The sequence below is a fragment of the Hylobates moloch genome, unplaced genomic scaffold (genome assembly GCF_009828535.3).
Source record: "Hylobates moloch isolate HMO894 unplaced genomic scaffold, HMol_V3 SCAFFOLD_10, whole genome shotgun sequence".
Lineage (NCBI taxonomy): Eukaryota > Metazoa > Chordata > Mammalia > Primates > Hylobatidae > Hylobates > Hylobates moloch.
The window spans coordinates 83,782,049-83,805,633 of record NW_026652285.1 but is presented as its reverse complement, the minus strand read 5'-3'; the positions used below and the strand labels follow the sequence as shown (position 1 = coordinate 83,805,633).

Genomic DNA, 23,585 nt, shown 5'->3' with positions numbered 1-23,585 from the left:
ATATATATATTATATATATTTAAACTTATGATAAACATTTAGATGCCAACTGCAAAATGGAGGTACACAGGGTTGACATTATTTCATTTAGGTTGCATATAAGCAAAAATGTTTGAAGACCACAAGTATAATCCACCTTTATTTCCTGACTTCTGAAATTATCACCCTATCACTACCATAATTAACCTCTACCTTCTTAGATCCAAAGGACATTCAGACATCACCTTAACTGACCTCTCTTCAGCATTTGATACTGTTAATCCCTTCCTTTTTGAAACAAACTTAACTTGACTTAACACTGCCTGTCCTACTTGCCTCTTTCTACTACACTTTTACCATCATGCATGCTTACTACAGGAATACATTCTCAGAAATGCATCATTAGGTGATTTCATCATTGTGTGGACATGATAGAGTGTAATTCACAAACCTAGATGGAGTAGCCCACTATACACCTAAGCTATATGGTATAACTTATTGCTTGTAGGCTACAAACCTGTACAGTACATTACTGTACTGAATGTTGTAGGCAATTGAAACACAATGGTAAGTATTTGTGTGTCTAAACATAAAAGGATACAGTAAAAATACAGTATAAAATACTGCATACAGTGTAAGAATACAGCACAAAATACAACATCCGCATAGGGTTCTACTGGGAATTGCTTGCCCTTCAATTCATTGCTGGTGATAGTGATGCTCACCTCTGAGGTCTTTTGAGGGGCTTTACTCCAAGTCCCTAAGCCCAGCCCAAGTCTGTAGGCCTCACCAAACATCAACTGTCTCTTCCAATTGTGGATGGGCATAAGATATTCCTTCCCTTGCCACTGAGACTCCAAAGATAACTGGGGAAAAATACCAGGATGTCCCACTTCCTTGCCTCTCACAATAGGAGACTCCTTATCTACCCCCAATAATTAGGCCTGCCCTAAAACAAGGGATCCAACAATTTTAATAAGTAGAGTAGCCTGGGTTGAGGGGGGTGAAGAGTGCAAACTATAGTAATCCAAAATGAGAGCTGAGAAAAAAATGTCATGTATTGAGGCAATTATTGGACTTATTCCTAATTCAAACATAATACCCATAAAGAAAGGGATCAACATGGGGGTCCATTTTGGATCCATGATCTATATTAAATGGCAAAAAAAGAGAAAGTGTATTTGCAGAATTATCTGGTAATACTAAGGGACCTGCAAAATGAGAAGGTAAAAAAAAATGTGCATTACATCCTGTAACAATCTAGAATTAAAGGAGCTGTGAAGGGAAGCTTATGCTACTTCTATGGGATGCAATCCCACTGTTATGGGATTCCAAGCCATCCTGTTGATAGAAAGTATTTTGGAACTGTTTGATTTTATAGGTAAATACCATCCCTCAATCAGTTAGGGTAAACTTAACATGATATATGGAATTGTTTTGTTTCCACAGAGGATTTATGGTGATATTCCAGTCACAATCCTTTTTAAAAAATCTTATTTAGAAATGCTGAGACAAGCTTTTTCTAGGTAAATAACTAGATAAATAAAAATTAAAGAAACTTTTAACAAATATCTGTTTGATACAGGACAATAATCCAAACAAATTTTGAACAAAAGGCTTTAGACTGCAATTTTTGGAAGGGGCAGAAAGAACGCAGTATATACCTTACTGAAGAATAGTAGTCATGGCCAGATGTGGTGGCTCATGCCTGTAATCCCAGCACTTTGGGAGGCTGAGGCAGGCAGATCACTTGAGGTCAGGAGTTCAAGACCAGCCTGGCCAACATGGTGAAACCTCATCTCTACTAAAAATAAAAAAGTTAGCCAAGAGTAGTGGTGCACACCTGTAATCCCAGCTACTCAGGAGGCTGAGGCAGAAGGATCATTTGGACCTGCGAGGTGGAGGTTGGGGCGAGGCGAGATCATGCCACTGCATTCCAGCCTGGGTGACAGAGTAAGACTCCAGCTCAAAAAAAAAAATAATTTGAGTCATTATCAGTCCCACTTGCTTCTCATCAAAGAGAAAAACCATCTCTATGGCAGTTTCTGTGCATCTCAGCTCCCATGTGAAGATTTTTGCCATAATTTCTCGGAACATCTTAAAACTGACCACCATCTATCTACACCCAAAGTGTCAATATAACCAATCCACCATTCTTGTCTGCCCCTGCAACTAAATAGAAGCACCTTAACTTAGTAATCAAAAAGCTAGATAAGGCATTCGGGTGTGATGACTTGAGCCTATTTAGTTTTAGCATAACTATGAAGAAAAATGAATTTAATATGAAGCAGTAGGAAATTAGAAACTAAGCCATTTGATTTAGATGATAGTTGACTATCATCTGTGAAGCTGTAAATATCAACTACATTGAACATGGGGAATATGGGGATATAAGACATGGTATATGGCTACGATGTCAACTCAACTTAGCTAAGCTGAAGCTACCACTTCTTTAATGTTATACGGTTGACGCTTGAACAACAAGGGTTTGAACTACCAGGTCCACTCACAGGTGGATTTATTTCAATAACATGTGAATAGAAAATACAGTATTTTGGCCAGGCGGGGTGGCTCACACTTGTAATCCCAGCACTTTGGGAGGCCGAGGTGGGCAGATCACCTGAGGTCAGGAGTTCAAGACCAGCCTGGCCAACATTGTGAAACCCCATCTCTACTAAAAAATACAAAAATTAGCTGGGTATCGTGGTGGGCACCTGTAATCCCAGCTACTCAGGAGGCTGAGGGAGGAGAATCGCTTGAACTCAGGAGGTGGTCTTGCAGTGAGCCGAGATTGTGCCATTGCACTCCATCCTCGGCAACAAAGAGCAAAACTCCTTAAAAAAAAAAAAAAAAGAAAAGAAAGAAGGAAGAAAATACAGTATTTGTAGGTTGCAAAACCTACTTATAGGGAGGGCCAACTTTTCATACACACAGGTTCTGCAGGGCCAACAGCCAGACTTGGTATGAGTGGATTTTTGTAAACTGGAGTGGGGTGGAGGGGGCGCTTCCTAAAACCAATCCCCCAAGTATATTAAGGGAAGACTGTACTTACTATATCATAGATATCTTTCTAGGTTGTATTTGTTACAGTAATACTAGGTGCTATAACAGAAAAGCCCTGAAACCTCAGTGGCTTAACATTGAGAAATTTATTTCTTCATCATTTGAGATCACTTGCTTAGGGCAAGGAGAGTACTCCACTCCACAGAGTCGCAGAGAGAGCCTGTCATCTTCAACATACGGTTGCCAGCCCACTCAGGGTATTTACTTCCAAACAGACAGCAAATAAGGGAAGAGCAAAAACATTCCACTGCCCAGAGGCACATGGCCACATCTAACTAGAAAAGAGGCTGCAAACTGTAATCTATCTAGCAGGGTGCCCAGAAAGAAAAACAAATGGGATTTGGTGAAGAGCTAGAGAGTCTCTTCTCTACCGCACTCTACCATTCTGGTCCCCAAATAGCCATTTCATTCATCCTCTCACACGCAGAACACAGTGAGTCCTACCTCAAAGAGGAAAACCAAAGCTAGTCACTGCAGGCAGCTCAAAGACCAGGATTATGAGGTAATGCTCATTTTTCCCCATCGGGGCTAGATATGGCTCCTCAAAGTCTAGTGACCTAGGAACTTTTTGGTTATCTATTGTCATTTCCCCCACTCTCACATACCAGTATTAAAAACACAATAGCAGAGCAGAGACTCAATGAACTTTGCTGTAGAAGGGGAAAGAATGAGAGACACACAGAAGTCAGCGGTCAGCATTCTGAAATCCAGCCGTGCAGATGTGAAGGCCCTCCTCTGGTAGGTCGTCATTTTACTCTCTTAAGAAACCCTTATCCATGGTTTTCCATCCTCACCCCATCCTCAGCTCCTCCCTCTGGAAGTCCTCCCTTATCCATTATTCTCCTTGGACCCCTTAAGAGAGTGTCTTCCTTAGGGACTACAAAGCTTTCTCCACTTACTTTCTGAAATGTAAGTTTAAGGGCCTCAAGTTAAGTTTATTCGACTTCAACAGTTTTAGGGCCATTTTCTCAAATCCCCTCAAAAATTTGATGGGTTCTGATCTATTTGTTTCCAGTGAGTTTCATGTACCAGTAACTACATCCAATGTTCTTGTATAGACATAATCCTCATCCTTAATTCTGTATTTATTTTTGCTTCCTTGTACCATGCCTCTCCAAACCTGAATGACAGTTAAGTTGAAGCCATGAGGGTTAATCTGATCTCAGACTCCTCAATCTTGTTTCCTTCTGATTGGGATTTACAGAGATTTTGCCAAATTCCTCTCCCAAAGGGTTGTAGCACATCACACCCTAATAAGGTATAAAACTGCCCAGTCTCCTTCATCCTCACCAGCAATGGTACACAGCACAGGGGTTTAGGGTGTGGGCTCTAGAGCTAGACTGCTCGACATTGGATACTAGTTCTATCATCCATTAACTGTTGGATTACGGACAATGTTCAACTCACCTGCGCCTCACTTCCCACATTTGTGCAAAGGAGATAAAGAAGATATTCTTATCCAAATTTAAAAAATAATTATGGGTGATGAAACTGAGACCCAGAGAATTTGATTTGTTCAAGGTCACACCAATAAGGAGTAAATGACCTAATACACATAAATACTTAGAACATGGCATGTAAGTTCTTAATGAAGACGCACTTTTTTTTTTTGTTTTCTAATCTGAGGGATTGAAAAATGATACCTCATTATCGCCATCTTTACATTTCCCCTGCTTACTAGTGGAGTTATGTGTTCTTTCGTTTGGATTCTCTCCTCTGTGAATTGCTTCTTCATACCCTTTACTCATTTTTTTCTCATCATGCAATCAGAATATTCTGTATATTAGGGATATTAGCCCATTATCTCTCCTATACATGGCAGGTGTTTTCTCTGTAGTGCAGTTGTGCGATCTCGGCTCACTGCAACCTCTGCCTCCCAGGTTCAAACGATTCTCCTGCCTCATCCTCCCCAGTACTGGGATTACAAGTGCACAATACCATGCCTGGCTCTGCATTTTTTTGTTTGTTTGTTTTTTTGCTCTGTAATGATTTTTACAAGAGTTTTTTTTTTTTTTAATTAAAAAAAAAATAGAGACATGGTCTCACTATGTTGCCTAGGCTGGGATTATAGGCATGAGCCACCATGCCCATCCCCTCCTTATGTTTTACACACACAGACACACACAATGATCAATGATTAATTAAGCAGAAATTTTATTTAGTAAGATTGACATTTTAGGGAAATTGTCTTTTTTTGTTGTTGTCTTTCTTTTTTGCGTTTGGTTTTTTTGAGACAGATTCTCACTTTGTTGCCCAGGCTGGAGTGCAGTTGCGTGAATACAGCTCACTGCAGCCTCAACCTCTTGGGCTCATGCGATTTTCCTGTCTCAGCCCCCCAAGTAGCTGGGACTACAGGTGCATACCACCACATCCAGCTAATTTTTGCATCTTCTGTTGAGATGGGGTTTCACCATCTTGCCCAGGCTGGTCTTGAACTCCTGATCTCAAGCAATTCACCCACCTCGGCCCCACAAAGTGCTAGGATTACAGGTGTGAGCCACAGCACCTGGCCACAATTGTCTTAATATCCTAGAATTGCCATGTCCCTCCATTTATTTACACTCCGTTTTATAACATCAATAAAATCCTTTTTATGGCCCTTGCACTTTTGTTAAGTTTATTCCCAAGTATTTTTATAGTTGTATCATTAAAGTAGAAAGGGAATATAATTTCCATTTCCATTTTAAACTAGCTATTGTCAGTATAGAAAATGTTATTTTTCTGTCTTTTTTATCCAGCTAGCCTCCCAAATTGTGTTATAAATTCAAGTATTTCTTACACGAGAATCTCACGAGTTTTCAAGGTGTACAATTATATAACCCATAAATACAGATAATTCTTCCAAAATGTTTACATCATTTCATTTTTTCAGCTTACTGCATTAGCTAAGACTTCCAAAGCAATGCTGAATAATAGTGGTGATAAAAGGTATTCTTGTGTTCTTCCTGATATCCTGAACGTGTCAGCCTTTCACCATGTAGTATGATATTGGCTGTTGGTTTTGAAAAATTGTCTTTATCATCTTAGTAATTTCTTTCTACTCTCATTTCACTAATCCACTTAGTTTTTATTCAGAACAGATTTTTTTTTTTTTTTTTTTTTTTTTTTGAGACAGGGTCTCTCACTCTGTTGCCAGGCTGGAGGGCAGTGGCGTGATCTCGGCTCACTGCAACCTCCGCCTCCCAGGTTCAAGCGATTCTCCTGCCCCAGACTCCCGAGTAGCTGGGACTACAGGGGCGTGCCACCATGCCCAGGTAATTTTTGAATTTTAATAGAAACGGGGTTTCACCATGTTGGCCAGGATGGTCTTAATCTGTTGACCTCGTGATCTGCCTGCCTTGGCCTCCCAAAGTGCTGGGATTACAGGCGTGAGCCACTGTACCCAGCCCAGAAGAGCTACTGAATTTTATCAAATGACTTTTTGGCATAGGTTCCCTTCTTTAAGTGATTCAAGTAATGAATTACATTGATAGATTTCTTTATGTTAAAGTAGTTTTATCCGGCTGTATTTTCTCTTACTATAACTACTGAATTTGATCAGTTTATATCTAGGACATTTGCGTCTATATTCATCTATAAGTGAGATGCTTATAGTTTCATTGTGCTATCTTATCAAACGTTTGCTGAAAGGGGAAAGTGGAATCAAAAAAGAATTTTGTTTTCCAATGAGGATTTTAAAAAATGCTATTGTTAAGACAGAATGGAACATGCTAAATTGTGATAGAAAGGGTCCACTGGAGGCCAGGCGCAGTGGCTCACACCTGTAATCCCAGAACTTTGGGAGGCTGAGGTGGGTGGATGGCTTGAGCTCAGGAGTTCAAGACCAGCCTGGCAACATGGCGAAATCCCATCTCTACAAAAAATACAAAAATTAGTCGGGTGTGATGGTTCATGCCTGTAGTTCCAGCTACTTGGGGGACAGAGGTGGGAAGAACACTTGAACCTAGGAGATTGAGGCTGCAGTAAGCCAAGATAGCGCCACGGCACTCCAGCCTGGGTGACAAAGTGAGACCCTGTCTCGAAAAAAGAAAAGGAAAGAAAAGAGAAGAGAAAAGAAAAGAAAGTGTCCAGCAGAGAACTTGAAGATGAAGGAGAAAGGATCACTGGTAGTGTGCAATTTCAGAGAAGGTGAAACAGATCCAGAGAACAAATAGGTTATAAAAGGGATGCCTGAATTATGACTGAATGGAAGGGATTCTAATCACTAGATCTAGAAGTTTAGTAGCTAAAATTTAAGGGAGTTCCCATCTAACGACTTCTATTTTCTCTATTGTAACACTACTTACACTCACAGATAATTTTGTTTATTTATGAGTTTATATATAGCTATTTCAGAGAACAAATGTTGCCATTAATAGAGATATTTTCTTCATGTTATACAGTTATCTATTTTTCAGGACATTTGCAAAATTCTACAAAGACTTAAAAACAACAATTTCACTCTCTCATTTCCAGCACTCAATCTCACAGGCAAACAGAAATCCATGAGTCCTTAATACAAAATCAGACACAAAATATTGCTGTCATAGAAAAATGATTAAGCAGAAATTTTATTTCCAAGCTCTTCAAAGACTGTTACAAACACGAATAATGTATCCCTCTAAAAAAGTGTCCCAAATTAAATCAAAGGCACATCATCGAAGTAAAACACTTGTGAAGTTAAGAATTCTTTTAGGTCGTAATATTTTCATGTTAGTTTTTAATCATTTACAATGTTCTGTGGGTCACATTTTAAACATTTTTAAATATATGAAATTCTGTATTTCTTTAAGTACAGCCACAACTACAAAGTAGAGGAACGTTAAGAATACAAAGATCAAATCTGCTTCATTTATATACACAATGGGGCAGCCTAATGCACATCATACCATTAACTTTTCCAAAGAAGTTTGCTAAGAATCTGCTCCCATAATTAGTGTTAAAAATAAAACAATCCTCCCATTTAGAAAAATCAAGACATCAGTTGATTAATAAAACCTATTCTTCCTCCCAGCAATCTGTACTTTCTGGTCTTCATTTAGGAATTGTAAATTCATGAGAAAAGAACAAATTTTTTATGGTATAAATATCTTCCAGGAACAACAGTTTACAAGTATTCAATTGTTTAAATAAACAAAACTACTTTCCTTCCTAAAATGTAAACATCCAGTAAATGAAACTTACATGATATTCCAGGTATAGAAATCTTAGTAACTCACTTATGAAAGAGGTGAATTTTGGTATGTTTGGTGGTAAGGTTTTTGTTTATCTTATGTGTAAAAGTACTTGCACAAAAAAACAAGCTATTACTATTTAAAACTCTATTCCTTCACCCAGTTTCCTCACTCAAGTAGAAACTCGTGAATATCTGTGATTTTGGCTATAGGACCAGGCCACAGGAAAGGGCTGAAATATCGCTAACAGTTAGGGAAAAGTGTTTTCTTGAGACTTGAAGGCAGTCATTCATCACTTTGTGCTTGAAGGCATTCCTCAGTGAACTTCTCTCCTACTGGAAAAAGAGTTTGTTTGGTTTTCACTTTGGTAAGATTTATTTATAAAATTAACTAGTCATCGTTTCATAGGGTACTTTAGTATTCACGAAATAGAAAGCAACAGGTGAGCCAGGCGCAGTGACTCACGCCTGTAATCCCAACACTTTGGGAGGCCGAAGTGGGTGGACCACCCGATATAGGGAGTTCAAGACCAGCCTGACCAACATGGAGAAACCCCGTTCTCTACTAAAAATACAAAAAAATTAGCCGGGCACGGTGGAGGACAACTGTAATCCCAGCTACTAGGGAGGCTGAGACAGGAGAATCGCTTGAACCCGGGAGGCAGAGGTTGTGGTGAGCTGAGATCGCGCCATTGTACTACAGCCTGGGCAACAAGAGGGAAACTCCGTTTCAAACAAACAAACAAAAAAAATGAAAGTAACAGGTGAATACAAACGACATCTAAACCACACCACTGAATGAGCAGCACCCATGAAATTGCTTTGTAAGGCTGGCCACAGTGGCTCACGACTGTAATCCCAGCACTTCGGGAGGCCGAGGCAGGCAGGTCACCTGAGGTCAGGAGTTTGAGAACAGCCTGAGCAATACGGTGAAACCTCATCTCTGCTAAGCATACAAAAATTAGCCAGGCATGGTGCTGCATACCTGCAGTCCCACCTACTCGGGAGGCTGAGGCAGGAGAATTGCTTGAACCCCATTTTCACTGAATCTAGATGGGTGACAGGCGAGATCCATCAATTTAAAAAGGAAGGAAGGAAAAAGGAAGGAAGGAAGGAAAGGGAGGGAGGGAGGGAGGGAGGGGAGGGGAGGGGAGGGGAGGGAGGAAGGAAGCTTTGTAAAAAGAAAAATGCTATGCCAACATAAGACTATTATCTTAACACCATAAATATGAACATTTTCCATTAAAAAGTACAATAAGATTTGATAGATTGCTTCCTTCTTTTAAATGTGAACAATTTCCTTTTGCTACTTGTGAAGAAGGACCTAAGATAATTACTTACTGTATAAACACCCCTTAGAATACATCATTTGAAATATGTTGGTCCCAAAAGACTCTAATAATTCATGCCCTTGTCCTATTAAAAAAACATTGTGTCACACCTGTAATCCCAGCACTTTGGGAGGCCAAGGCAGGCAGATCACGAAGTCAGGAGTTTGAGACCAGCCAGTTCAAGACCAGCCTAGCCAACACGGTGAAACCCCATTTCTACTAAAAATACAAAAAAATTAGACAGGCATGGTGGCATGCGCCTGTAATCCCAGCTACTCGGGTGGCTGAGGCAGGAGAATTGCTTGAACCCAGGAGACAGAGGATGCAGTGAGCCAAGATCGTGCCACCACACTCCAGCCTGGGCGACAGAGCAAGAGGTCTCGGCGGTGAGGGGGGGAAACATGGGGGGAAACACATTGTGAAAATGACCCCAATACAAAGCATTCGAACCCAAGAAATTTCTAATATGCTACCAGAGAGGCATTTTCATTTATCATTTTTTAAAGCTCTTTTAACCCCACTCACACTTTTTCCCAATAGCTACATTTCTTCCTCCATTAAAACAGAGATATATTCTGAAAAGCATTGGGAAAGAAATCACAGCGGGTGGTAGGCACACATCTCCCACTCTGGGGAGTCCTTATTCCCAAGAGTAGCAAGTCAGTTGATAGCACTAAGTAGCAAATCCCAACCCTGGGATGCTATAAGGACAGAGAGGGTGGGCTTAAGGTCAAGAAATTACTGGCCAGGTGTGGTGGCTCACGCCTGTAATCCCAGCACTTTAGGAGGCCAAGGCGGGTGGATCACCTGAGGTCAGGAGTTCGAGACCAGCCTGACCAATAAGGTGAACCCTCATCTCTACTAAAAATACAAACATTAGCCAGGGTTGGTGGCATGCACCTGTAGTCCCAGCTACTCGGGAGACTGAAACAAAAGAATTCCTTGAACCTGGGAGATGGAGGTTGCAGTGAGCCAAGATCACACCACTGTACTCCAGCCTGGGTGACAGAGCGAGACTATCTCAAAAAAAAAAAGAAAAGAGAAAGAAAGAAATTACTACCAGCCAACTCAAAGAGCTCAAGTACAGAAGGATATTGGCATCTCATGACTCAGTGCCAAAGAGACTTCAGACTGTCGTAATTAGATGTATTCTACAGGCAAGGTAACTATACACTAGAATCACCCTTCAGGGAAAGTTGTGCATTTTGCTGGCATTTTAATTAAATTTATTTATTTATTTATAATTAATTATATTAATTTAATATAAATATATTAATTTAATATAAATATAATATATTAATTTAATATAAATATAATATAATTAATGTTTTAAATTAATTATATTTATTTAATTAATTAATATAAATAATTTATTAATGGTTAATTTATTAATTAATAATTAATTTAATTATTAAAGTTGTGCATTTTGCTGGCATTTTAATTTCCCCAAGAACAGGAGACATTCAAAACTCAGTTGCTCAAGTCCTTTGGGAAGCCCTGTGATAATGCTATGGGCCCAAGACATCATGGTGTATCATTACTCACAAGTCTTCAGAGTAAAGCACAGGATCTGGGCTCCCGGAAGGGGTTACTTCCAGCTGGAACACCCACCAGCAGGGCATCCTTGCAGGCATTCTGCATACAGTACTGTTGAAGCTCTGCAGCTGCCTGAGAGACCTGAAACAAAGGGACAGCGACATGGCACACTGCTCACAGCCAAGCCATCCGGCAGTCGAGGATATTCTGAAAATGATCATTCAACTTGGTAAATATCAACTTTTTGTGACCTCCCAAAGTCTTTCTGCTGAAAGTTCTAATACTTGAACTACAAAGAGAAAAGGTTACAATTTCCATGAACTTCAATTTAGATATTTTTTGGTTTAGTCGCTTATTCAACGAAGGCAAGAAAAAGCTGTATCTTTGATCCATTTAGAAATCTAGTTTTGAGACTGAATGGGTAAAGAAATAGCTCATTCTAGCATTCCCTTTACAAATTTTCACTTATATAAAACATGCATCGATATATCCAAGTTTGCCAAATGAGCAAACTGTCTTAATGTTTACAAGTCTGAAGCCTTATTCAGTCTGCTCCAAACAAGTGATAAAGTTCTTCCGCCTTGCTTTTGAGGCAGTACAGCTTATTGTTTAGGAGTATACCCTCTGGAACCAGACTGCGTGGACTCAAATTCAGCTCTGCCACTACCTATATAACCTTGGGCAAGTTACTCAACATCTCAGTAGCTGTTTCCTCATCTGAGAAATAATTAGAAATAGTAACCCACCTCTCTGGGTTGCTGTAACAATTAAGTGAGTTCACACATATAAAACCATTAGAATAGCGCTAACATATAGCAATACATTTGTGGTAGACTGCAAACGTGATCACAATAGTTTGCAGCTCCTTCCACCAAGAGGTAGAGTCTATTGGTGCACCCCTTGAATCTGGGCTGACTGTGGCCGGGTGCAGTGGCTCACACCTGTAATCCCAGCACTTTGGGAGCCCGAGCAGGGGCGGATCACGAGGTCAGGAGTTCAAGACCAGCCTGACCAACATGGTGAAATCCTGTCTCTACTAAAAAAAAAAAAAAAAATACAAAAATTAACCAGGTGTGGTGGCGTGCATCTGTAATCCCAGCTACTCAGGAGGCTGAGGCAGGGGAATCGCTTGAACCCAGGAGGCGGAGGTTTCAGTGAGCCGAGATCACAACATTGCACTGCAGGCTGGATGACAAGAGCAAAACTCTGTCTCAAAAAAACAAAAAAAGAAAAGAATCTGGGCTGACTTTGACCAGTAGAATGTGGTAGAAATAAAGGGCAAGTTCCAAGCTAGTCCTCAAGAGTCTCTGCACCTACCTCTCTTGGTGCAGGTGGAACTGTAAGACAACCATCTGAAGGAGCCCAAGATAGCCTCCTGGAGGTCTTGTAGAGGAGAACCGGTAAGCTACAACCAGCACCTGCCTAGCAACCTGCAGACATGTGAGTGAGGCCATTCTCAATCACCCAGACACCAGCCAACACCAGTTAACACTCTATCTGATTGCAGGTGCATGGGAGAGCCCAGAAGATCAGCAGAACCGTACACCTGGACCTAGCTCAAATTGTCCAGCTAAGAATTGTGAGTATAAATGTTTGAAGCCACTAAAGTTTGGGGTGGTTCGTCAGGCACCAAAACTAACTGATACAATATCATTATCCCTTTTCTTATCTTCCATTTAATGCATATTTCTACTTGGAGGTTTTCCTCATTGTACTCTTTTTTTTTTTGCATTAAAAGGCGTTTTGAATAAAATTCACCCATATTGTATAAAAATGGTTCCAATTGCTGTTCAGGTATTACTACTAGTTTGTGTTAATTTTCCAAGCCTCCAAATAACTGGAAAATTAACTGTTTATGTTACAATTGCTACCAAGTTTCTGGACAGCTCTAGGAATTTTGGTTGCATTAATGTAATGACAGTTTACTCCGTATTATATGAATATAAAACCATAATATAATATTACCAGGCTAATGCTGAAGTTTGCTGTTTCTCTCAATAGAAGCTCTGACATTTTCATGTGAATTATAACTGGAATTAATGGTTATATATACCAGTTATTAATTCAAAAGAAATCGAGAATCAATTATGCTCAGGCTTACTATCTTTGCATTGGGGTAGCAGGTAAACTCCACACATGGTAGGTGGAAGGACACTGTCTCCAGGACTCCTGGAGAAATGAGACTAATTAAACTCTAGTCTCAAGAACATGGTCAAAAAGTTAAGGTAAGGGGACATGCAGAGAAAATAAGAGAAGAGTAAACGTTATCAGCGTCTCTCTAACACTAGCAAGGGAGAGAGGCTCTGGGCTGGGAGACTATAAGCCCAAATACTTGCAAGCTGTCGCCTGCCATTGGAGGTGGGATAACCTCCACCCAGGTCACCTGACTTTCCTTGGTTTGAGCCCATGTTTACCCAGAAACTTCTGCGGGGCTCCTCTAAAGGAGGAGATCTTGGAAGGATACCAAGCATTCCTACAGCTGGGAAGGGATGTCCTCTATTATATGCTAGAAAATTGGTGTCCTGGTTTATTTTTCAGATAGCAAGTCTGTCAAAGAGAAGACACCTCTGACTTTGCTAAACACATCCGACACTGAATGAGGATGTGAGGTAGACCAGACCCTGGAATGTTGTGACTCTCTAAGGTATTGTCTGAGAGAAGCCCTGCCAAGTACCCCAGATCATACTTCCATGAGCGCGCCTCTTAAATAGGCTTATTATCCTATTAGTAAATAAGCTTACTGTGAGCTTGGGCAATTCACCTGAATTATATGGCTCTCAGTTGCATCATCATTTTTAAAATGTAGATAAGAATATCTTCCCGGCCAGGTGCCGTGGCTCATGCCTATAATCCCAGCACTTTGGGAGCTTGAGGCGGGAGGATTACCTGAGGTCAGGAGATCGAGACCAGCCTGGCCAATATGATGAAACTCCGTCTCTACTAAAAATACAAAAAAAAAAAAAAAAAAAAAAAATTAGCCAATTAGCGGACATGGTGGCAGGTGCCTGTAATCTCAGCTACTTGAGAGGCTGAAGCAGGAGAATCGCTTGAACCTGGGAGGCAGAGGTTGTAGTGAGCTGAGATCATGCCATTGCACTCCAACCTGGGCAACAAGAGCGAAACTCCATCTCAAAAAAAAAAAAAAAGAATATATTTCCTCTTTCTTAGCTACTTGCCGGGTAGGCAGGCATCTGACTGGCTCACAGTTTTCCTTTCCACCTCAGGTCCCCACATTGTCTTTGTGAATTTCCAACAACCCTAGTTTCAGTTCCCTGACTTCCTCCCCTCAAACAGCCTTCTCCTCAATGCCAACAGATATAGTTATAACACCTGTAACTGCTCCACTTCTGAAATTTTACACACCTGTATCCTACTCTCTGATCACAATCTCTCCTTCCCATCCAGGGTGCTGCCTCCTTTATTCTTCCTTTATTCTGCTCTGACCTCACCGAGATCACCAGCCATCACCTCCTCCCCTTCTGTCTCACCTATCACCAGGAGGCTGGCTGCATTCCTTCTCTATCCATCTAGGCTCAGCCTCTTTCTGGCCAGACCTTCACATGCCTTGCCCTCCGGCCCCACCTCCACCTTTCTGGCATACCTCCCCTGCTAACTCACTCCTCTTTCAACTACCGTTCACCTTCAGCACTCACATTCCAGGATAGTCAAAGATTGCTGCAGGAAAAAAAAAATCACAAATATGACCAGCAGTCTCCCTTCTCACAGCAGCTGGGTCTTCAGTCACTGCGCATCTACGTGCCTGCTCAGGGGCCACTCCCTTAGTCCCCTTTCCTCTGCCTTAGAAGAAAACATGGCCTCCTATTTCACAAAGAAAAGTGTCACCATACAAGTTTAGCCCATATGTAGAAACTTATCTTTACACACACCCTTACCTTCTTTCTTCCTGTCTCAGAAGCTGTGCCACCAATCCCCCGCCCCCCACAGCCCTGTCTCCTCTACCAGCAATTGGCTTCCATTTGTTTCTTCCCTGGAACCTAAAAATATAATTTGTTCCTTCCTCTCGACCCTAAAACATGACTTTTCATTTCCTAAGTTAAAAAAACACGTTATTTCCTCTTTAAAACTAGGTTTCTCTAAAAAGAAAAACATCTGCCTACCCTATGACAGTCCAGATTCTGCTTTTACTAACACATAAGCCACCAGACCTCTGCATTCCACAGCCCTCTCTCCCTTTACCCTGTTTATTATCTTCACGCCACTTAGTACGTGAAGCGATGCTATGTACCTGTTAAGTTGCTGTTTACCTTCCCCTCCAGAACCGCCCTATTCCCTGTAGCAGTGCCAGGCACACAGCAAAGGCGCCACTGAGGCACAGGGACTATCATGGGTGTGTTCCTTCTTACAGATCTTCCGCAAATAATGCTGCACTCGTTGCTAAACACAGCTCTACAACAGACGCCTTTTAGCCAACTGGCTAAACGCTGGACATGTTGACTGAGCCCGCAGTTTTTGGAAATCCCTACTTCCTTACTCGGAAAGCTTGCTGTCTCTTACTTACTTTTCTCTCGGCCACCGGCCATCGGTGTGGCTGGTCCCCGGGTCCCAGGCTCTGAGCTCTGCTCTTCGTAGAACAGGCTTTTTCGCCCCCATGCACTTGAATGACCTCTTTCAGCCCTGGGCGCTGAGCTTCAGGCCACGAGGACATATACCTCCCGGATGGCTCCCCGGAGTCCCCAGGTCCGCAGCCGACCTCATCATTTCCCCAAACCTGCTCCCTCTCCGCTCTACCTCGGCGGGTGGCAGCGCCGTCCACCCTGTCACGACGACAGAAACCCGAGCATCCTGGCTCTCCTCCCTCTCGCTCTCATCCTACCAATCCATCACCAATTCGCGGCCCTGCGGTGGCCTCCCCAGCCCTGGGTCCACCCTCCCGGCCCGCGCGTCGCGGGCATCCCGTGCGCCCTCCGAGGAACTGACCACGGCCGCCTTCTGGAGTGGGCGCACCCCCAGGGACCGGGACCGACGACGACCGTGGGGCCCCCCAGCCACGGCCTCCTCCCGTCAGGCCTGGGCCCCCGGCTTGCCCCGCGCGCTCCCTCACCGCGGACCCCGCCGCCCCCCGCGCCCCGCGCCCCGCCGAGGCCTCGCCGCCGCCACCGAGTTCCCCGCTGGCGCCCGGTCCGGGCCGCCGGCCTCCTCACGCCCCGCGGGGGGAAGGACCGGAGCGTGGGTACCCGGGGCCCGCACCTTGATCCTCTCCACGCCAGCCTCCAACTTTAGCTGCTCCACCAGGCGCTGCAGGGCGCTCGCGCTAGCCCCGGAGGACATGGCGGCGGCGCTGGGCTCCGAGGACTGCTGGGCCCGGCCGGGCGGGGAGGAGCCGCCAGCCCCGAGCGCAGGTGCCGCCCCGGGGCGGGGAAGCAGCTGCGCCCGCCCCGCCGCCCCAGCTCACTCGGCGCGGAGCCACTTGCCAGAGACAGCGGGGACCCCAGCGGGCTGGCAGTGCTCTCCGCTCCTCAGCGCTTGAAACCTGAGTGGCACCTGCATCTGGGCGTGGAACCGAGGCGGGGACCCGCAGAGCGGGGCGTCCTCCAGCGAAGCTGGCGCCCCTAGGATAAGCAGGAATCGCGAGGGCGTGGGACGCGAGGATGGAGTGGGCGGCAGCAAACACGCACCCCTGAGAAATGAGAACTGGAGCCAAGGTGTGACATGAGTTGGAGAGATAGGGGGCCTTGCCAGAGAGTATCCCCGGGGAACCAAGGGCAGTTCACAGGATTTTCATGAGGCAACAACAGGTTTCTAAATGAGCCTCTTACTGTTTCCTGGAGATCCTACCAGTTGATTTGGTGGAGTGAGTATGGTAAATTGGATAAAATCCCAGACCCTGACATCTTTGTGAAACATACAGAATAAAATTAAATTCAGCGTCTCTCACTCTCATCTCACCATTTAACTGTCATCCGTTTCTATTCTGCTGCTTTTTTTTTTTTTTTTTTTTTTTTGAGACAGGGTCTTGTTCTGTCACCCGGGGTGGAGTGCAGTGGCGTGATCACATCTCCTTGTAGCCTCCACCTCCTGGGCTCAGGTGATCCTCCTGCCTCAGCCTCCTGAGTAGCTGGGACTACACACACACAACACCACGCCCGGCTAATTTTTGTATTTTTAGTAGAGACGGGGTTTCACGATGTTGGCCAGGCTGGTGTTGAACTCCTGGGCTCAGGTGATCCTCCCACCCCAGCCTCCCAAAGTGCGGGCATTATAGGCCTACTGCATTTTTTAATAAGTGTTTTACAAAACCGGGATCATTACTATATTTAAAATTTTTGTGTTGCTTTTTTCCATGTATCATTAATACGTCATTATTCTTGTACACCATTGTATTTGTCAGAACTCACTTAAACTGAACATCGCGAAAGGTAACATATTGGCTTGTGTAACTGAAAAGTCCAGGGACTTTAAACTAGTGAATTCAATCACCCAAATAATAATTTTGGGGCTCTCATCCTCCATGTTTTGACTCTGCTTTTTCTGAGATTAGCCTCATTTTCCTTGGTGGTAGATGGACTTCTGTAGTGGTATGAAGGAAGGCGCCACACTTTCACTGTCCCCATCTAGCAAACCCAGGAAAAATAGTACCTGTTTTCTTTCTAATGGTTCCAGCAAAAATCCCCATAATGAACCTCACTGGCTGGTATTAAGTCATGGGCCCACCCCTGGCCCAATTACTATTTGAAGGCAAGGATGTGTGGCATTGACGTGCTCAGATTAGCTGTGCCTGGGCCAAAGGGAGACTTGCACATTTGAAAGCCCTCTCTAGTGGCCAATTTCCTCACCACAAAGAAATTAATATGTATCTTAGTAAAGAGATGAAAGTACATGTTGGGAACATTCAACAATCAATTCTTAGATTGATGAATAGGACAAAATAGAATGATTTCATATTTAAAAGATTTGGCAAAGAACTCAGTGCAAAGATATACATACTGGATTAGGAAAGGCTCATCATAGATCGTGAGACCTGGACTTTGGAGATACGTGTCTTGCAGATGGCTCAGAAGAAAAGGAAGAACATTCCACTATGGAGGACAGCTGGAGGTGATGCACACATGTAGAGTGAATAAATTTAAAAATAGAGGAGGCTCCAGTGACTAATAGCAGATACAAAGTTGCTAGGGCCGGAAGTCATAGAAAACCTCACATACGCACAAAAGTTTATGGTAAACAGTGGGATAGCTACAGGGTAAGACGTTTTGGGAATATTAATCTGAGATGAATGTGCAAAATGAACTGAAGTTGAGAAGATAAATGGCTGATGGTGGGGGAGTACCTGGAATGAGGCCCTGGGTAGGACTGTTAGAGTAGGAATGAGGGGGAACAAATTTAGAAGACGAAATCAGTGGTACTTCATGGTGGTTATGAAATGCAAAGAAAAGAGGACAAAGGGTTCTGTAGCAGAGAGTGGGCCAGAACTAATGCCAAAACAGAAATTAGGAAACAGGACTTGGCTTGAGATGAGTGAAAAATAATGTGGGGTTTGGTTTAGGAGTAACTAAGTGACTTCCACGGCACTCCTACATGCCTTTAGGCTGCTGAAAATGTTTAGTAGCCAAGATGTTAATGTGAGAGATGTCTCCACAGCAATGGCAGCTGAAATAATGAGATTACCTCAAAATCATTAGAAATGAAGGCTTTGGAGTTGCCCTCAACGAAGGGACACACGTCAGCCATGTCATACTGTGTGTATCAGCCACGAGGTAGCAGGAAAAGTCTAGGGGTGTGCTGTGTCTGCCTCCTTCATGCCGTACACACCCACTGCGCCGCCCACCTCAGTGTTACTTTGCGCCATTCAAGAGGAATGGTCTGTGATCCATGGATAAGCAGGCCGGGTGCCACTTGTACTTGAGGAAGGCTGACCATCTGTGTGATGCTCCAGACTTTCCCCAAAAGACTTCTCATCCATTATTTTTGCATCATGGAACTTCAAAATTGAAGGGAACCATCAGATAGTGTGGCGCGTCTACAATTTCAGAGATGAGGAAACAGACCCGCTAAGGAAAGTGAAGTGACTTGCCCAGTATCACAGAAAGTGGGAGCAGGGAAAAGAATTTCATTTTAGCTTCATTTCAGGCTGGACGCGGTGGCTCACACCTGTAATCCCAGCACTTTGGGAGGCCAAGGCGGGCGGATCACTTGAGGTCAGGAGTTCAAGACCAGTCTGGCCAACATGGTGAAACCCCGTCTCTACGGGGTTTCTACCACGCCCGGCTAATTTAAAATACAAAAGTAAGCCAGGCATGCTGGCGCATGCCTGTAGTCGCAGATACCTGGGAAGCTGAGGCACAAGTATTGCTTGAACCCGGGAGGGGGGGGGTTGCAGTGAGACCACGCCACTGCACTCCTGCCTGGGCGACAGAACAAGACTCCGTCTCAAACAAAGAACTCAAGGTTTACCTAGAGGACCAGAGGCCTTTCCCACATGTGCTGTGATTTCCAGGGCTCTGAAAGGTGAGGGATGGAGACAGAGTACCCTTCTTTCCTTCTCACTACAGCTAAAATGCATGGGTAACCAGTATATCTTTAAAATTTTGTTACACATTTTTTTCCTTGGTTAAGCACAAACTTATAAATCTCATTTCCAAGAAACTTTCTAGAAATGTCAATACCCTTGTGATGACAAATGTTTCATTTGTTCCCCTGTTAGGATCTATAGTTCTTCACTCCTCTGACTTGTATTTTAACACCTTTCTACTAACAGTGGATTATTCTTCCAGGAAAGGAGCTGTGAGTCACTCTTCTCCATAAAAATGACATAATGGGAAGATATTTCTGCCAATGCTATATCAAAATGACAATAATATATACCATCTATAGTTTGCAAAATGATTAAGAGTAGGAAAACACATTAACAACTATATTTAATGTGACACAGTATCATGTACCATAAAAATTATTTTACTTCTTTTTGTCTATTACATTCTTTTTAGAACCTAGAAATAATGAATCAGGAGCTGAAAGAATCACCAGCAGGTTTGTAGATTCAGAATGGCTTTTCTGGAGAGATTTTCACAGGTACTTTTGAGACTTTGGGAGATGGTAGAACTTAGGGCTATTAGATGTCTTTTTGAGCAACCATTCTAAGCATATCTGTTTGCTACATTGAAAATGTCCCTTCACTCAATGTAGGCCTTAGACTAGCAAGTTGCTGATCATTCTATCATCTCTGAAAGTTTTTCTTTCTTTCCTGAGTTGTCATCTTGGCTGCTCTACCTTGCACACTGGTGGCAACAGGGCAGGCAGCTGCTTTTTAAAATACACAATTTCAACCCTAAGGAGCATCACTCCTTCACTCTAGCACCATGCCTTGCACAAGGTAAGGGATTAAAATATGTATTAAAAGAATAAACAGTGGGTTTGTAATCATCACAAAACACTCTCCTGTTACCATGGATTTTTTTTTTTTTTTTAACAAATGGGACTGTTTGTTATTCCCTCTAAAGGCAAAATAACTCACATTTCCTGATCACTTAATATATGCCAGGCATTTTACCCTTGTTATCTTCTAAGAACTCTCTGAAATAGTATCTTTACACGAGAGAAAACAAGGCTTATAGGTTAAAGTAACCTGCCCAGTCAACTTTGGTCTATCTGGTTATAAAGCCAGAGTCATTCCACTATGTCCTGCTTCATGAGGTTATAAAGGAGAGACTGTCACATGACAGAAGTTTCTCCACCCCTGAATGAAACCAGGAAGGAGGAATCTGTGACACTGATCTGAGACCACATGATCCATTCCATACACAATTGTCGAGGATATCCTAAATCCTTTAAGAATTAAGAAGCTAAGGCCAGGCCCTGTAGCTCATGCCTCTAATCCCAGCACTTTGAAAGGAGGATCCCTTGAGCTCAGGAGTTCCAGATCAGCTTGAGCAACATAGTAAGACCCCGACTAAAAAAATAATAATAAATCAAAAAATTAGCCAGCCATAGTGGCATGAGCCCCTGTAGTCCCAGCTACTCAGGAGGCTGAGGTGGGAGGATCATGTGAGCCCAGGAGGTCAAGGCTGCAGTGAGCCATGATCAAGCCACTGCACTCGGCCTGGGCAAGAGATGCTGCCTCCAAAAAAAAAAAGCTGAAATATGTACAACTATCACATATCAATTAAAAAGGAATTAAGAGGCTAAAGTTTACAACTAATTATGTAGGTTTCTACTGAAATAATTTATGAAGTAAATTTAATTTAGTTATTAGGTTCTAGATTTGGCCTTTGCCAATATTTGTTAACATCACATTTTATAAATATTTAATTATAATTCATCCATACACTAGTTTGTATCAATACCAACATTTATCTATTTGCTTCAAGTGTATAATTCTAAGTCAAAAGAGACCAGGTTTGATTTAATGCTTTAAAGTAGCTAGATTCCATTTATACTATCTAATAAAAGCCACTTCTAATTTCCACATTATTTTCAGTTTGTGGCCAGCAGTCTGGTTCACACTAGCTGAGTGATACCCTAGCAACTGGCCTCCACTCAAGAAAAATATCTCCAAGGTTTGGGTATTAAAAGTTTACTACTGGCTGGGTGCATTAGCTCACGCCTGTAATCCCAACACTTGGGGAGGCCGAGGTGGGTGGATCACGAGGTCAGGAGATCGAGACCATCCTGGCCAACATGGTGAAACCCTGTCTCTACTAAAAATACAAAAAATTAGCCAGGCGTGGTGGCAGGCACCTGTAGTCCCAGCTACTCGGGAGGCTGAGGCAGGAGAATCATTTGAACCCAGGAGGCAGAGGTTGCAGTGAGCTGAGATCCTGTCACTGCACTCCATCCTGGTGACAGGGTGAGACTCCGTCTAAAAAAGTTTACTACTGGGCCAGGTGCGGTTGCTCACGCCTGTAATTCCAGCACTTTGGGGGGCTAAGGTGGGCAGATCACCTGAGGTCAGGAGTTCGAGACCAGCCTGGCCAATATGGTGAAATCCTGTCTCTACTAAAAATACAAAAAATTAGCCAGGCATGGTGGCAGGCACCTGTAATCCCAACTACTTGGGAGGCTGAGGCAGGAGAATCACTTGAACCCAGGAGGCAGAGGTTGCAGTGAGCCAAGATTGTGCCACTGCACTCCAGCCTGGTGACAGAGTGAGATTACGTCTCAATTAAAAAAAAAAAAAAGTTTACTACTAGGCCAGGCGCGGTGGCTCACGCCTGTAACTCTAGCACTTTGGGAGGCTGAGGCGGGAGGATCACCTGAGGTCAGGAGTTCAAGACTAGCCTGGCCAACATGGTGAAACCTGTCCCTACTAAAAATACAAAAAATTAGCCAGCCATGGTGGCGGGCACCTGTAATCCCAACTACTTGGGAGGCTGAGGCAGGGAATCACTTGAAACCGGGAGGTAGAGGTTGCAGTGAGCCGAGATCACACCAATGTACTCCAGCCTGGGTGGCAGGGCGGGACACCATCTCAAAAAACAAAAAACAAAAACCCCGCAAAGTAATGAATTATGATTTTCTAAACATAAATAGTACTAGTTAATTCTCTAAACTGAACCATTCTTTCATTTAACATTTAAAAAATCCTGTATCTCAATGGTTCTATTTAAGAATAGACCTAATATACGTTATGAAACTGTAACCTATGATTTGTAGAACTTAGAATTCATAAATAAGGCAATGAAGAGTTAGTCATGGAATCTGTTATGAGAATATCTGTTATGCATATAACCTGAAGGGTAATTTTAGCAGACCTCAACTGTAACACAATGATGAATAGATAGCATTGAACAGCTATGCTCTATAAACCCTTGAATACCAACCAAAAAGGCAATGGGAATAGCTCTAAAATGAAGTTCGAGAAAAATTTTCCAACTAGTGGAGTTGTGGGGTTCTCTACCCAGGATTTTTCTCCAGATGTTTCTAAAATGGAGAGGCCTTTGGGTTTTTGGTGAGGGATGGGCAGGGTACAGATACTAAGGACACCCAGAAGACTTGACTGACACTTGTGACAACTAACGGCTCTTCCTTCACTCTAGGATTTTGAAGCATAAGGTCCGTCTGTTGAGGGAAGGGGAGAAGAATCAGTTCTTCTGTTAAGGAGGGCCCATTCATCTACACACATGCAATGACTGTGATTCCAAAAGACTGACCAAACATTACCAAGTGGGCAAGCTACTGGGGACAATTCCAGAAACATTTCTAGAAAGGAAGAAATACAGTAATCTAGCACATATGCAAAAGAATATCAAACGATGAACTGTTTTCATCAGCCAACCTTTATGAATGCTAACATGTCCGGTCCTCTTACACTTCATCGCTGGGTTAATAGAGGCATTCAAAAATTTTGAGAGTCGAGTACTGACATTTCTTTTTGGTCCTCATAATATATGCCACGTACTTATGTTTTTAGATGGTAAATACCATTGTGTGTTAACTATATGATAATACATTCACCAGGACAGAGATTGCTGACTCTACCGGCAACCACAGCATCTTTGAAAGGCATTTTGTCTATAGCTAAGAGGTGGGCATTTGAAGTCTAAAACACAGCTACCTATAATTCAGCT

General features: G+C 42.9%; 1 protein-coding gene across 2 annotated transcripts; it reads right to left on the bottom strand.

Annotated features, from left to right (window-relative positions):
• Positions 1-7,565: 7,565 nt before the first annotated feature.
• Positions 7,566-16,396, bottom strand: GNG10 (G protein subunit gamma 10). 2 transcript variants are annotated; one of them, XM_032164866.2, is made up of 3 exons: positions 16,270-16,396; positions 11,071-11,202; positions 7,566-8,530 (listed from the first exon to the last, which is right to left on the bottom strand). In XM_032164866.2, the coding sequence occupies exons 1-2, from the start codon at positions 16,348-16,350 to the stop codon at positions 11,077-11,079; spliced, it is 207 nt and encodes a 68-aa protein (XP_032020757.1). In that variant the 5' UTR covers positions 16,351-16,396; the 3' UTR covers positions 7,566-8,530; positions 11,071-11,076. The 2 variants fall into 2 exon arrangements, with proteins under 2 accessions (XP_032020757.1, XP_032020758.1); XM_032164867.2 differs by having other exon boundaries at positions 7,566-8,527.
• Positions 16,397-23,585: the final 7,189 nt, after the last annotated feature.

Excerpts from the sequence above, each read along its gene's own strand:
- GNG10 (XM_032164866.2), bottom strand. The coding sequence starts at position 16,350 with ATGTCCTCCGGGGCTAGCGCGAGCGCCCTGCAGCGCCTGGTGGAGCAG. Across the intron at positions 11,203-16,269 it reads CTGGCGTGGAGAGGATCAAG|GTCTCTCAGGCAGCTGCAGA; the intron begins GTGCGGGCCCCG and ends CCTTTGTTTCAG.